The 14,393-nt window shown below is 48.3% G+C and overlaps 1 protein-coding gene across 1 annotated transcript; it reads right to left on the reverse strand.

The window, feature by feature from the left end:
* Nucleotides 1–4,808: 4,808 nt before the first annotated feature.
* PYCARD (PYD and CARD domain containing) lies at nucleotides 4,809–6,142 on the reverse strand. The gene is given in 3 exon segments (NM_174730.2): nucleotides 4,809–5,172; nucleotides 5,520–5,576; nucleotides 5,803–6,142. Coding segments are annotated over 3 exon segments (588 nt in total). The 5' UTR covers nucleotides 6,077–6,142; the 3' UTR covers nucleotides 4,809–4,915.
* Between the last annotated feature and the right edge of the window lie 8,251 nt (nucleotides 6,143–14,393).

Raw genomic sequence — 14,393 nt, forward strand, 5'->3', positions numbered from 1 at the left:
GTTAATAATTTTAGACAACAGGTTTCCACAAAAATCTGTTCACCTCCCCCATGCAGTGGTCTTCGTGTTCTGGGTATACGTATAAGAACTGAGGAAGTAGTGTCAGGTGGAACTTGCCATCAGGTTTGACTTCTGGGCTTGTAGAAGTTGACTGGTTCACAATCCTTATGGTGTTGGCTGTTAAAGCTTTAGGAGACCATTGAATCTAAAATCGCTATTTTTTTAATATTGATATAGCTAATTACGTGTGATAATTTTGGGTGCACAACAGAGCAACCCAGTCATACATACGCATGTATCCATTCTCCCGTAAACTCCCCTCTCATCCAGGCTGGGACGTGAACAGAGTTCCCTTTACTATACATAGGTTGGTCCTTAATTGGTTAAAAAATTCTTAACAGTTTTGAGGCAGGAACAGAAGTGTCATGAGATTGGGTCTGGGAATAGTGCTCTGGATGGATTGTGCTCTCAGCTTGTTGGATTGTGGTTTTAACCTTAAATCTGGGTAATGGTGCTAGTGAGGAGGGCTCTTTTAACAGGAAGGACGATTGAGAGCCAGCAACATGGAGATTGGAGACAAAAAAGGAGCTAGGACCATGGGGTCTGATTGGAGATTGCTTGTGTAGTGGGGGACCAAGCTCAGGCGATTCTGGATAGAGAATGCCAAGGAGGGAGAAGAAACCAGGGAAGAAGAAACAAGGGAACAAGGAGCCAGGCTTTTCAGGCAGCGTCCTGCAGGCGTGCCACAGGGTGGCAGCGTTGCACCCGCGCTGCTTCTCAGTGGCTGTTCCCGGCAGGATCCTTGGGGCTCTGCAGTGCAGACCACTCAGGGTTAAGAACTTGTCTTAAGATTTAGCCTGATGGCCACTTTTTAAAAAATTCTGTTGAAGGATTATTAAAGTATTGTAATGGTTTTTGCCATACATCAGCCATGGGTACTTTGTTTTGTTTCCCAGAAGTAGAAGGGGAGTGGCCCCATCCTGTGTGCTCTTTGCCTGAATGAAAGTGAAAAGTGTTGGCCCTGTCAGACTCGTTGGCCCCATGGGGTGTAACCCACCAGGCTCCTCTGTCCATGGAATTCTCCAGGCAAGAATACTGGAATGGGTAGCTGTTCTGGGCTCCAGGGGATCTTCCCAACCCAGGAATTGAACCAGGGTCTCCTGCACTGCAGGTAGATTCTTTATCAGCTGAACTACCAGGGAAGCCCACTGGAGTAGGTAGCCATTCTCTTCTGTAGGGGATCTTTCCGACCCAGGTATCAAACCCAGGTCTCCTGCATTGCAGGCAGATTCTTTGCTGTCTGAGTCACCAGCAAGCCAAATCCCTGAAAAAAGTGGCAGTGTAGTTGCTCAGTAGTTTCTGACTGCAACCCCATGGACTGTAGCCTGGTAGGCTCCTCTGTCCGTTGGGATTCTCTAGGCAAGAATTGAGTGGGTTGCTGTTCCCTTCTCCAGGGAGTCTTCTGACCGAGGGATCAAACCCAGGTCTCCAGTGTTGCAGACAGATTCTTTACCATTGGAGCCACGAGGAGGGCTGGCTTCTGCAAACCTTGGCCGTCTGACCAAGGTGGCAAAGCAAGTCCTCTCTGGCAATGTGTCTTAAGTTGGATATACATGTGAACCCACTTGGCAGTGGGTTCTGATTTAGCTTGGAGGTCCCTGTGGGGTACAAGTTCTCTAGCAATGCTGATGGTGCTGTTTGAGCAGCACACTCTTAGAGCCAGACTCTGAAGTTCTGTAGGGACTCGTCTGCTCACCACCCCCCACCCCCTGCCCCCTCTGTGAAGGGGAACTTGATTTTGTATAAAACTTTCTCTGTAGACAGTTTGAGCCAGGAGCTAAGAAAAAGGTCACTCAGGGAAGGCTGGGCCCTGCATATGGGTTTTTCTAGTTAGCACAGGCCCAGCTAACACAGACGATTTGTTCCATTTGCTCTTATTTCAGTCTTGTGATGCTTAGAGGTTTGGGCAGAAAATGTCCATTGTTTCCGGTGCTTTTTGGAGCCATTGAACTAGGAACAAAAGTATCCTGGAGATCACTGTTGACACTAATGGGCCAGTTGCTGCTAGGTGATGAGTTACGTCCTGTTATCCTTACTTTATAGCTGGAGATGCTGAGGTACAAACTGACCTTACGTTTCATAACTGGTGAGTGAGGTGGACCAGAGATTTGAATATTATTTGGCTGTAGAAGTTGTGTCCTTAACTAGTATGCTGTGGCTGGTAGAACTGAGCCTCACCCTACTCTCCCTCCCTCCCCACCCCAATAAAAAGGAAAAAGAAAGCCCCCAAGAAGTCTTTGAACTTAGGGGAGCTGTTTCTTAGACCCTTGTCTTGCCTCAGGCCTGTACTGGATTTCGTAGCTGCTCTGTTTGAGCATCTGCTGTGCAGGGAAGTGTTAGTTATGGCTCCATCTCCATAACATTAAGTTTCTATGAAGTCTTTAAAAAAAAAATTACCTATTAGACACTAGACATACACAGTAACTGCTATTTATTATTTTTCAAATTCAAAGCATGACACAGGTTGAAAAGCTGTCTTTTGGGGGGAGTTTAATGGGGGAGCCCAGTGTAAAAATATGACAGTGTGGTTCGCTCTACCACAGGGCAGTAGGTGGGAGTGCTGCTGGAGCCCAGAGGAAGGCCACCTGTGGGCATGTGAGGACCGGGGCGGGGTTTCAAGGTGTCCAGGTCTAAGGGCCCAGGGTGTGCTAGGTAGGGCATGGGGTGTGAGGAAGCAGTGTTGGGATCCGGGGCTATGTGATGAGAAAGGCAGGAGAGGTTGGATGGGGTTATTCAGGGTCCGGCCAGAAGGCGGGCTCAGGTGTCCTAGTGTTAGGAGGGAGTCCGTTTCCATCATCAGTTTTGATCACTCAGGCCCTTGATGGTGTTTGACCAGAAGCAGGGAGGTCAGAGGCCTGCTGTGGGTAAGACATGAAGGAATAAACCAGATGGGGGCAGTGAAGGTATTTGGATGTGAGCTGAAAGAATGACTCCATCTGGGCCTTATGGAACATGCTAGGGTTTCTTGTTTTCTGGTTAGGCTGCGGCTGTTGTCATATGCCAGGGTACAAGCATAGTAAAAGGAAGACAACTTCTGGTTTGGAAAGTGGTAAGGTTGTTGTAGAACATAAGTGAACAAATGTCTCAGGTTGAATAAGCCTTGGTTTATAGATTTAAGACTTGGCAGAAAAGGGCTGAGATGCAATGGGGAGCACCTGCATTCATTTTATTGGGTGGCTAGCGACAAGATGAGTCCACGGGGTCCTGAGTGTTGGGACTGAGGGGGACACTGGGGGAAGCTCAGCTTTCCTCTTGGTCAGTCCTAAATACCATTAGAAGCAGTCTCACGTGACTGCGTAGCCTTGACAGTGGCCATTAGCTTAGCTTCTTGGTAGCTTCCTCCTACAGCAAACCACTTGTTTTCTCCCATTGCTCTAGTGATTCAGTAATCAGAGTAGGGAAACGTTTCACAGACTGTGTGTGGTGGGGGTGGGGTGGGCGTGGAGAATAAACACTGCATTTGCTCGTTCTTGTGTCTAGGGAAGGTATTCCAAGTGAAGCCTTCATACGGCTTTGTTCATTCTGCGCTGGTGTCATTGTGAATGGCACACCCTGGACTGTCATACCTGCATCCCCAAGTCTGATGATCTGACTCCTGTGTATGGAGTATCTGACCTCCTTGGTGTCTGCCTGTTGCTTTGCATCCACTCCTCCAAGCCAGAAAGAATTGGGGTGCAAAGTGTACCCAGGATGTGTCTTAGGATGCTGGTTCCGTAACAGCCTCTGGAAAGACTCCTTAAGGTGCTGTTTTCTAGAAATAAATACTATTTTCTTTTGTTGACACAATTCCATCAAGAGAAGAAACAGCTGCTGGAAGTCATTTCCTGAAGTTTTGCTTTTGTGTTTGGCATGTTTTCTGGGCAAAGTGTAACCTATAATCCCTTTTGGCAGGGAGTGGGAGGGAGCAGCCAAGCCCACTGGTGTCAGTGGCTGAAGGAACCCTAGGAATACTTGCTTTGTGTTCTCCTGTTGGTGGCTTAGACGGTGAAGTGTCTGCTTACAATGCGGGAGACCCAGGTTCAATTCCTGGGTCGGGAAGGTCTCCTGGAGAAGGGAATAGCAACCCACTCCAGTATTCTTATTTTTTAGGCTTCCCTGGTGGCTCAGATTAAAGTGTCTGCCTCCAATGCGAGAGACCCGGGTTCGATCCCTGGGTCGGGAAGATCCCCTGGAGAAGGAAATGACAACCCACTCCAGTATTCTTGCCTGGAGAATCCCATGGACAGAGGAGCCTGGTGGGCTACAGTCCACGGGGTCACAAAGAGTCAGACATGACTGAGCGACTTCACTTTCACTTTTCACTTTCATCATTTCTCCTGAAAATGGCTCTAATTTTGCAGTTTTTTCCCTATGAAAAATGAAAGAGAAACTTTGTAGACTAGTCTGTTTCTAAATGCATCTGTCAGATCTTGTTCAGTCCCTAGTCGTGTCTGACTCTTGGTGACCCCATGGACTGCGGCATGCCAGGCTTCCTTGTCAAATCCGGCCCCCCACAATTCCAGACCCTTTGATTGTATCTCTATTTTAATTTTTAGACCTTGGCCACAAGGTTAACTCATGGTTCACAGGTCTCAAGGGCAGACCCTTTAGGGTGGCATCGAAGGAGCCACCAAATGGTGAATGAGGGACTATTCCATGTGACTTGAGGCAGGAAGGGTGAAGTGTTTGGGGAGCCTGCTGCCCTGCACGTGGATATGTAGCTCAGGCCCACATGTGCTTCCAGGCTGCAAGTAGGAAAACACACCAAGTACAAGTGGGATTTTCATGTATTGTGTATGAGAAAATCAGAGATTCCAAATAAGTTGGCTGGAACAGCCAGGGGTGGTATGTGGGAGCCATTGCTGGAGAAGGAGCCTCAGCTCTGCTCCAGGTCGTCCACCAGGTAGGGCTGGGTGTCCCTCAGCGCCTGGAGGAGCAGATCCTTGCAGGTCATATTCCAGGCTGGAGAAAAGCTGAAGAGCTTCCTCATCTTGTCCGAACTAGTGCGCTCCGCCCGCACTGCCTGGTACTGCTCCTCTGTCAGGACCTTCCCATACAGGGCATCCAGCACCCCATCCACGACTGTGACCCGTGCGATGAGAGCCGCCCGATGCTGGTCCACAAAGTGCAGTCCTGGGGCGAGAGGGAGGAGAGGGGCGGAGCTGGCACCCAGGGTGGGCACTGGAGCCTGTCTGTCCCTCTTGAACACTTTTCCTTCAAGTTGCCCTGAATGCAAACCCAAGGGGCAGGGCTCAACAGGACCTACAGAGAGTGGGATGCCAGGCTTCCATTTTAACCTTACCTCTTTTTCAGCCAGACTTGGCCCCAGGAGTGTAAGTAGGTGAGTGGGAAGAGTTGGCCTAACTTTGCACTCCCTGAATGCTCTTGGCCTTGACAACAGATTTAGGCTGTGCAGGGGTGTGGTGGGGCAGGGCTGGTGAGGTGCCCAGGTAGGTGAGATCAGAGATTGAAGGCCTTACCTGGCTTGGCTGTCTTCTGGAGAGGGTCCCTGACCTCGGCTAGCACGTTTCTAGGGCCTGTAAGAAAATGCTCAATGGTGTCTCCAATTCTTTCTGAAGTCTCGGTCCGGAAGCCAAGGTCAGTACCCAGTGCAGGAAGCCTCCCCAGCAGGAGAAGTTTTTATGAAGGGGTAGGAGGAACAGGAAGCGAAAGTGCCCTGAGAGGCAAACAGGGCTGGGAGGAGGGTGCAGATGAAGGGAGACTGGCCTGGACCCCGGAGGAGTGTGGCGGGGGCGTGCTCACCCTTGCTCATGGTCTCCTGCAGCTGCTCCGCCACCTCCTGCATGCCCATGTCGCGAAGCACAAGCGCCGTGAGCTCGGCACCGTACGCCTCCAGATAGTAGCTGACGAGCTTGTCGGTGAGGTCCACGGCATCCAGGGGCAGCAGGGTCCCCCGGGGGATGCGTCCATAGCCTTCCCGCAGCGGCACTGAAAGCAGCTTCATCTTGAACTTTTTGAACTCGTCCGCTGTCAGGTTCTCCAGCGCATCCAGGATGGCATCGCGTGTGCACCCCATGTCTCCGGGGTCCTTCCACTCCACTTCCGCTCACTCCGGGTGTCTGCCCTTTGGAAAGCCTTCTCTGGGGCGGGACCAGAAACTCCCCGCCTTCTCTCAATTCCTGTCTCTGCCCCAGAACGTTGCCCTCGGGTGTAAGACTTCCTACTATCCCGCACCTTCCCATCCTCTCCTGGCCATCGGGGGGCGCCCAGATCTCATCCTTTGGCTGATCTCTGAGGGGGGCGCCCAGGAGACCAGTGGAAAAGGGCTCATGGGTGGTGCCTGATTCTCTAGGCTTGGACTAGCTAGCCAAATCAGGAACCTGGTTTACTGGAGCATCAGGGCTTTGAATCATGGAATTTTAGAGCCCTGAAATCTCCATGTTTCCCTAAATCTTAGCATCCCCTCTCACATGTCATAGAATCAGAACCCTAACAGCCAGAACCAGGTAGCTTCCCAAATTCCACAAACTGGGGAGAAATGAGGTGTCAAAAAGAGGGTATAGGTAACTATGTGTGTTTTCTCTCTTTGAGCCTCAGTTTCCTGATCTACAAAATGGGGATGATAACACGCCTTTGTCCACTTTGTAAATATTCCAACATAACATGGATTACCTGATGGTGCCTGAAAAAAGTGTGCTAGTTGCTCATTTGTGTCTGACAATTTGTGACCCCATGGACTGTAGTCCACCCGGTAGCCATTCCCTTCTCCAGGGGATCTTCCTGACCCAGGGAGTGAATTCAGGTCTCCCGCATTGCAGTGATATTCTTTACCATCTGAGCCAGCAGGGAAACCTGATGGTGCCTGAAACCTTGCCAAATACTTCCTGGGAGAGCCAGGATTTGGTCCCCCAGGAACTGAATTTCTTGGAAATTGATGACAAGAGACACTTGTAATGGTTGACAAAATTCTTTGCTGAGGGGAAAGTCATGGGTAGAGAGCCATTCTGGGGTCAAGGGGCTTGACCCAGAAGAGTACATGCAAGGTGGCGTGGGTTGGTGTTGGAGGCCAAGCCGAGGCTGGAACCCTTCACTTGCCTTTCACGTGGCTGGGAGGGCCCTGCTGCTCTGCCCCTGTGGACCACACCAGCCTTATCTTGCACCACATCCTGCCCCCATTCTGTCTCTGAGTTCCAGCTACATTGTCCTTTCAGTTCCGCAAACTGTGCCAGGGTCCTTTGCTTCTCCAAGCCTCAGCACATGCTATTCCCTTCACTTGGAACTCTCTTCCCTCACACTTTGTTTAACAAACTCTCAAGATTTTAGGTCTTAAGGTAAATGTTACTTTCTCTGGAGACCAAGTTCAGACTCTCTCCAATTCAAAACACCTGCTACTTATTTGTAGCTCTCATAACAATTGTGACTATAAATTGCAACCAGCTCTGTGTATTTGTTTAGCATCAGTCTTCCCTGATAGGCTGTAAATATGCTTGTCCAGTTCATTGTTATAATCTGAAGCATCCAGAACAGTGCTGGGCCTATAGGAGCTCAATAAATCTTTTGTGGGATCAATAATGAGTGAATAGGCCTCATGGCTCAAGGGAGATACAATACCAGTAACTAAAGGTGGACCGTCCACACAGTGAAAGTGAAAGTTGCTCAGTCGTGTCCGACTCTTTGTGACCCCCATGGACTATACAGTCCATGGAATTCTCCAGGCCAGAATACTGGAGTGAGGAGCCATTCCCTTCTCCAGGGGATCTTCCCAACCCAGGGATTGAACCCAGGTCTTCTGCATTGCAGGCGGATTCTTTACTAGCTGAGCCACAAGGGAAGCCCTACCTTCCACATAAGCTCCTCAGAAAGAGGCAGTTTTGGGAATTCCCTGCCAGTCTAGTGGTTAGGACTCAATGCTTTCACTGCTGTGGGCTTGAAGCCATACAGTCTTCAGTTTCAATCCTGGCTCTTTCCTAGGTGGGTATAGGGATCCTACATTTCCCCCTGTCAGCTGGGTTGTAACGATTGCCATTCCTTCTAGTGCTGTGATCCTGACATTATTAGACATTTATTCGCTTAGTGGGTACCCATCTCCCCACCAAAACGTGAGTTCTAGGAGGGCAGGGACCTTGCCTGGTTCACTGATGAATCTCCAGCATCAAGAGAGTACCTGGGAGGACTTCCTGGTGGTCCCGTGGTGAATCCACTTGCCAGTTCAGGGGACACGGTTCCCCCTGGTCTGGGAAGATTCCACATGCTGCAGGGCAGCTAGCCCATGTGCTCTTGAGCCCATGCTCTGCAACAACAGAAGCCACCGCAAGGAGAAGCCTACGCACAGCAAGTAGAGACTAGCCCCTGCTTGCCCCAACTAGAGAAAGCTCACAAGCAGCAACAAACACCCAGCACAGCCAAATACAAGTTAAAAATAAAATAGAGTTTGACTTAAAAAAAGAGTGCCTGAGAGAGCAGATGCTCAGTGAAGATTTGCTGAATGAAGAAATGACTGAGGCTGTGTTTATGTGCAACACGTATTCAAGAGCTTCCGGCAGAGTAGCAGGGCCTGCTCCCCATCCATGTGCATGCTGCCCTCCATGGGCTGGGCTGGGGAGTACTGTGTACCAATATCCTCACCATGGGTGGCACTTATGGTCCAGCAGCCAATGTTCCCTGAGCCTCTCCATTGATTTTTGTGCACTGTGGCCAGAAGGCTACATCTTCCTAGTCCACATATTGATCCTGTCCCTCCTCTGCTTGTAAACTTCCTGTGATCTCAGTGCCCCCAGAATCAAGTCCAAGCTCTCTGGCAGGGCCTTTACGGCTCTTGCTAACTGCCTCAGCAGCACCGTTGGCCTCTGGACTTCTGCAAGTGCGGAAGTTGCTCTCTGCTTGGCCTCTTTCCCCTCCTGGTCTGCTTGATGTGTTCCTGCTCTCCTCCAAGATGCATCAGGAGTCACTTTGTCTAAGAAATAATAAAAATATGAGCCCTGTATATAGTCTGTGATCCTTCACATGCAGTATTTCTCAGCCTCCCAACAGTCCCTTTGGGATAGGGAACAGTGGCCCTCTTGTAAGTGAGAAGAGGCTCAGAGAGGTTGAAGGACTTGCCCAAGGTCATATAACTGAGGGACCATGCAGGTTGGCTGGCTGGCTTCTGGGCCTGGCCTCTGTCTGCTCTTCCCAGTTGGCTTTTCTGTTCTCTCTGTGCAAAATGAATTATCCCTTGGCCACACTGGCTGGATACCCCTCTGATCCCTTTCTCACTGTCATACAGTTGTCTGGTCACTCTGCTTTCCTCACCAGACTGAGGGCTCCTTGAAGACCCTTTCAGGTCCACAGCACCCAGCACAAGACTGAACAGATTCTGCCTCAGTGAGACTTCATGAAATGACAAATGAATCCGAGAGTCTAGAATCATAGAAACCTGTTCCTCATCCAGGGGGTCGAGTCAGACATGACTGAGCACACATGCATGCACACGCACACACACACACGTGTAACTGAATCACTTTGTTGGACACCTGAAACATTGTAAGTCAACTATACTTCAATAAAAAATTTAAAAATTAAGAAAAAATTTTAAAGATCTACTATGTACTCAGCCTCGTGGTAGGTGCTGTAGGAGACTAAGAACAGTAACAGTAGCTTCCATTTTTCAAATTTACTATATTCCAGGCATGTGCTAAGCACTTAACATGCATAATCTCACTTAATTCTCCCAACAGCCCCATGAGGTATGTGTGTCTGTCCCCCTTTACAGAGGAGGAAACTGAAGTTTTCAGAAAGCCCTCTGAAAGCCTGCCCTGGTGAAACATGAGGAAATATAGATGGAGCCACCTGACTCCTGGGCTCAAATTCCAAACTACATCCTAAAAGTACCACTTTTGTTTTCAAAAATTGACAAATTCCAATGCAACCTAATGTACACCAACAGAGGAACGGATAAAGAAGATGTGGTACATATATACAATGGACTATTACTCAGCAATAAAAAGGAACAAAATCGCACCATTTGCAGAGATGTGGATGGACCAAGAGATTGTCACACAGAATGGAGTAAGTCAGAAGGGGAAAAACAAATATCGCATTTAATGCATATATATGGAATCTAGAAAAATGGTATAGATAAACTTATTTGCAAAGCAGAGACAGAGACCCAAGCATAGAGAACAAAGTATGGATACTAAAGTGGAAGGGATGGTGGGGTGGATTGGGAGATTGGGACTGACATATATACACCACTATGTATAAAATAGATAACTAATGAGAACCTACTGTATAGCAGAGAGAGCTCTACTCAGTGTTCTACGGTGACCTAAAGGCAAGAAAATCCAAAAATCCAAGAGGATATTTGTATACACATATGGCTGATTCACTTTGCTGCACAGCAGAAGCTAACAGAATATTGTAAAGCAACTATACTCCAATAAAAAAGGAAAAAAAACTGTATGTTTATGACAAAAAAAACCGATAGATTTCTTAGAGAGATAATGCATCTGGGAACATAAGCCTCCTCCAGACTGTCCAGACATGCCCTTAGGAGGGCAGATGTTGCAATACTAGAAAGGATAATGTTAATATTCTCCTCTTGGCAGAATGCTCGAGAAACTTAGAGAGCACATTCAGAAGACCGTGGAATAGTGGGAAAAGCAAGTGATGAGGGGTATCAGACCCACTCAGATTGGGTTCCCAAACCCTCTGCCTCTTTGCTGCATGACTCAGTGTGGTCACAGCCCTTCTCTGGAGTCTGCACTCACCAGGCCACAGGTATTGGTGCTCTGAGAACAGTGGCTTCTCCAGGGAACCCCCAGGAGGTAGACCCAGAGCCAGCTCATTCTTGGAGATTGGAGAGTGGCTTTCCCTTGTGGAGGTGGGGGATAGGAGCCCTGGGCAACTCTCTGGGAAGCCATGGGAATCCCTGCTCCCTTGACCCTCCTTTTCTGGGGGAAGTACTCAGAGTTCTGAGTTTTGACTCCTGGCAGGAAAGAACCACCAGGTCTCACCTCAGGCCAAGCTTCTTGCCCCCTGCACTAAACCAGACCAGCTGGGGTTGGTAAGATGTTTCCTGGGTGTGACGTGACCCCTTGCCCCCAACAGAAGTAATTCTTTGATTGCTGGAGCCAGATTGCCCCCCTGGGGCCAGAAGGACCATAGATTGCCAAGACATGGGGCAAGGCATTTAATCTTTTGGTGCCTCATGGCTTCAGTTAAGATAGGAGCAATGATGGGATTGTTATGAGGTTATAAATGGATTAAGAATTGTGTAGTGCTTGGAACAGGGCTAGTACAGACTGTGCTTTTGTCATTGTTACAGTTTCTTAGCCTAAGTTTCCCAATCGGTGAAGTGGGGATGGTGTTATTGACCCTACTGGAGTGTAAGGAAGATGCATTGGAAAAATTAATAGTAGTAATTGTAATAATATCAATGTCAACATTTATTGAACATTTTGTATGGGCCTGACATTGTTCAAAAAGTTTTCTATGAATTGGCCTGTTGAATCTTCATAACAATCCAATAGTCTTGATAATAATCCTGATGTGATCCCTATTTTACAGATGAGAAAATCAGGTTGAATGACTTGCCCAAGGTCACACAATGAGGAAGGAGCAGAGTCAAGATTTGAATGTTGTAGTGGCAGTTGTCAGGGGGCTTCCCAGGTGGCTCAATGGTAAAGAATCTGCCTGCCAGTCCAGGAGATGCAAAAGATGCAGGTTCAATCCCTGAGTCAAGCAGATCCCCTGGAGGAGGAAAGTGAAAGTGAAAGTGCCAGACTCTTTGCGACCCCATGGAGAGTAGCCTGCACCAAACTCCTCCATTCATGGGATTTTCAAGGCAAAAGTACTGGAGTGGGTTGCCATTTCCTTCTCCAGGGAATCTTCCCAACCAGGGATTGAACCTAGGTCTCTCACATTGTGGACAGATGCAGGAGATGCAAAAGATGCGGGTTCAATCCCTGGGTCGAGCAGATCCCCTGGAGGAGGAAGTGGCAACCTATTCCAGTATTCTTGCCTGGGAAATCCCATGGACAGAGGAGCCTGATGGGCTACAACCCGTGGGGTCCCAAAGAGTTGGACATGACTGAACACACACACACACACACACACACACACACACACACACACACTGGCAGTCATAGCTTCCTAAATCGTTGGTGCCAGAACACTCTGCTTGGTGTTTACTCAGTTTATTACCTATTTAGTTTATTATTTATCTAGATAATAATTTCATCTTCATAACAAACTTCCAGGAATGAGGTTATTATCCTGCTGCCGCTGCTGCTAAGTCACTTCAGTCGTGTCCGACTCTGTGCGACCCCACAGACGGCAGCCCACCAGGCTCCCCCGTCCCTGGGATTCTCCAGGCAAGAACACTGGAGTGGGTTGCCATTTCCTTCTCCAATGCATGAAAGTGAAAAGTGAAAGTGAAGTTGCTCAGTCGTGTCCGACCCTCAGCGACCCCATGGACTGCAGCCTTCCAGGCTCCTCCGTCCATGGGCTTTTCCAGGCAGGAGTACTGGAGTGGGGGTTATTATCCTACTTATCCTTATATTGTAGCTGAAAGATGCTACAGGTGGGCTCTCATCTCCAACCCGCTTCCTGTTTGGAGAAGTGGAACTTCCCTGGATTTCTCAGGGTTCTGGGAAAAAGCCATACCTCCCTACCTCCCTATGGTTATCCACGTAATCAGGAGAATTATATCTGTAGTCATTTATATAGTTAATTTAGTTCAGTTTAGTTCATTTGCTCAGTCGTGTCTGACTCTTTGCAGCCCCAGGGACTGCAGCATGCCAGGCTTCCCTGCCCATCACCAACTCCCAGGGCTTGCTCAAACTCATGTCCATCAAGTCAGTGAGGCCATCCAACCATCTTATCCTCTGTCATCCCTGTCTCTTCCTGCCTTCAATCTTTCTTAGCATCAGGGGCTTTTCCAATGAGTCAGTTCTTCGCATTAGGTGGCCAAAGTATTGGAGTTTCGGCTTCAGCATCAGTCTTTCCAATGAATATTCAGGACTGATTTCCTTTAGGATGGACTGGTTGGATCTCCTTGCAGTCCAAGGGACTCTCAAGAGTCTTTTCCAACACCACAGTTCAAAACCATCAGTTCTTTGGTGCTCAGCTTTCTTTATGGTCCGGCTCTCATATCCACACATAACTACTCGACCTTTGTTGGCAAAGTAATGTCTGCTTTTTAATATGCTGTCTAGGTTGGTCATAGCTTTTCTTCCAAGAAGCAAGCGTCTTTTAATTTCATGGCTGCAATCACCATCTGCAGTGATTTTAAGAGCCCAAGAAAATAAAGTCTGTCACTGTTTCCATTGTTTCCCCATCTATTTGCCATGAAGTGATGGGACCAGATGCTATGATCTTATTTTTTTGAATGTTGAGTTTTAAGCCAACTTTTTCACTCTCCTCTTTCATTCATCAAGAGGCTCTTTAGTTCCTCTTCACTTTCTGCCATAAGGATGGTGCTATATAATACAGCTTTTAATATAGTTAATTGCTCTGATCCAAAAGAATCATAAAACCTCACTTATCTCTTCCTGAGACGCCCAAATGATTACAGCCTGAGCAAAGTTCCCAGATTAAGCCCCCAAGGTACCAGGAAGCCTGGAGCAGCTTCCTAAGCTGGCCAGCATGCAACATGCAAGAACTTAACAGGCAAGTGTTTAAGGAATGAGGGACTTCCCTGGTGGTCCAGTGGTTAAGAATCTGCCTCACAATGCAGGGGGCATGGGTTTGATTCCTAGTCGGGGAGTTAAAATCCCATATGTGTGTGTATTCAGTCACTCAGTCATGTCCAACTCTTAGCGACCCCATGGACTGTACCTGCCCCCTGCCCTCCCCTCCCCCCCCCCCCATCAGGCTCCTCTGTCCATGGGATTTTCCTGGCACTATAATGAAGTGGGTTGCCATTTCCTCCTCCAGGAGAAAGATCCCACATGCTGCAGAGCAACTAAGTCCAAGCACCACATCTAGAGTGCACCATAATGAAAGATTCCAAATGATGCAATGAAGATTCTGGCATGCAGCAGCCAAGACCCGATGCAGCCAAATTAATTAATTAACTAAAAATAAAGATGGAATGAGCCGCAGAACTCAGAGGCGAGCCACAAAACAGAAGGTGTGCTAGGAGCTCTCTGGCTTCTGGGGAGATTTATTTACTTGCCAAAAAGTTGGAGTGTGATGACCTTGAAGAAGGGGAGGGGGGGACAGCTGCCTCCTCCTTTATAATCAGGGGAAATAATTCCACCTTGTTTTTCACCTGTGGTGGGGGTGTCTGGTTACTCTCATAGGACAATTGATCTGACTCTTATGGAAACTCAAACTAAGAGAAACAGAGTGGTCGAGGGGGAAATAAATCCAGGAAAATGCTGAGAGGTCAGAAGAGAAGGACAGAGGGA

This window comes from Bos taurus, chromosome 25 (assembly GCF_002263795.3).
Source record: "Bos taurus isolate L1 Dominette 01449 registration number 42190680 breed Hereford chromosome 25, ARS-UCD2.0, whole genome shotgun sequence".
Taxonomy (NCBI): domain Eukaryota; kingdom Metazoa; phylum Chordata; class Mammalia; order Artiodactyla; family Bovidae; genus Bos; species Bos taurus.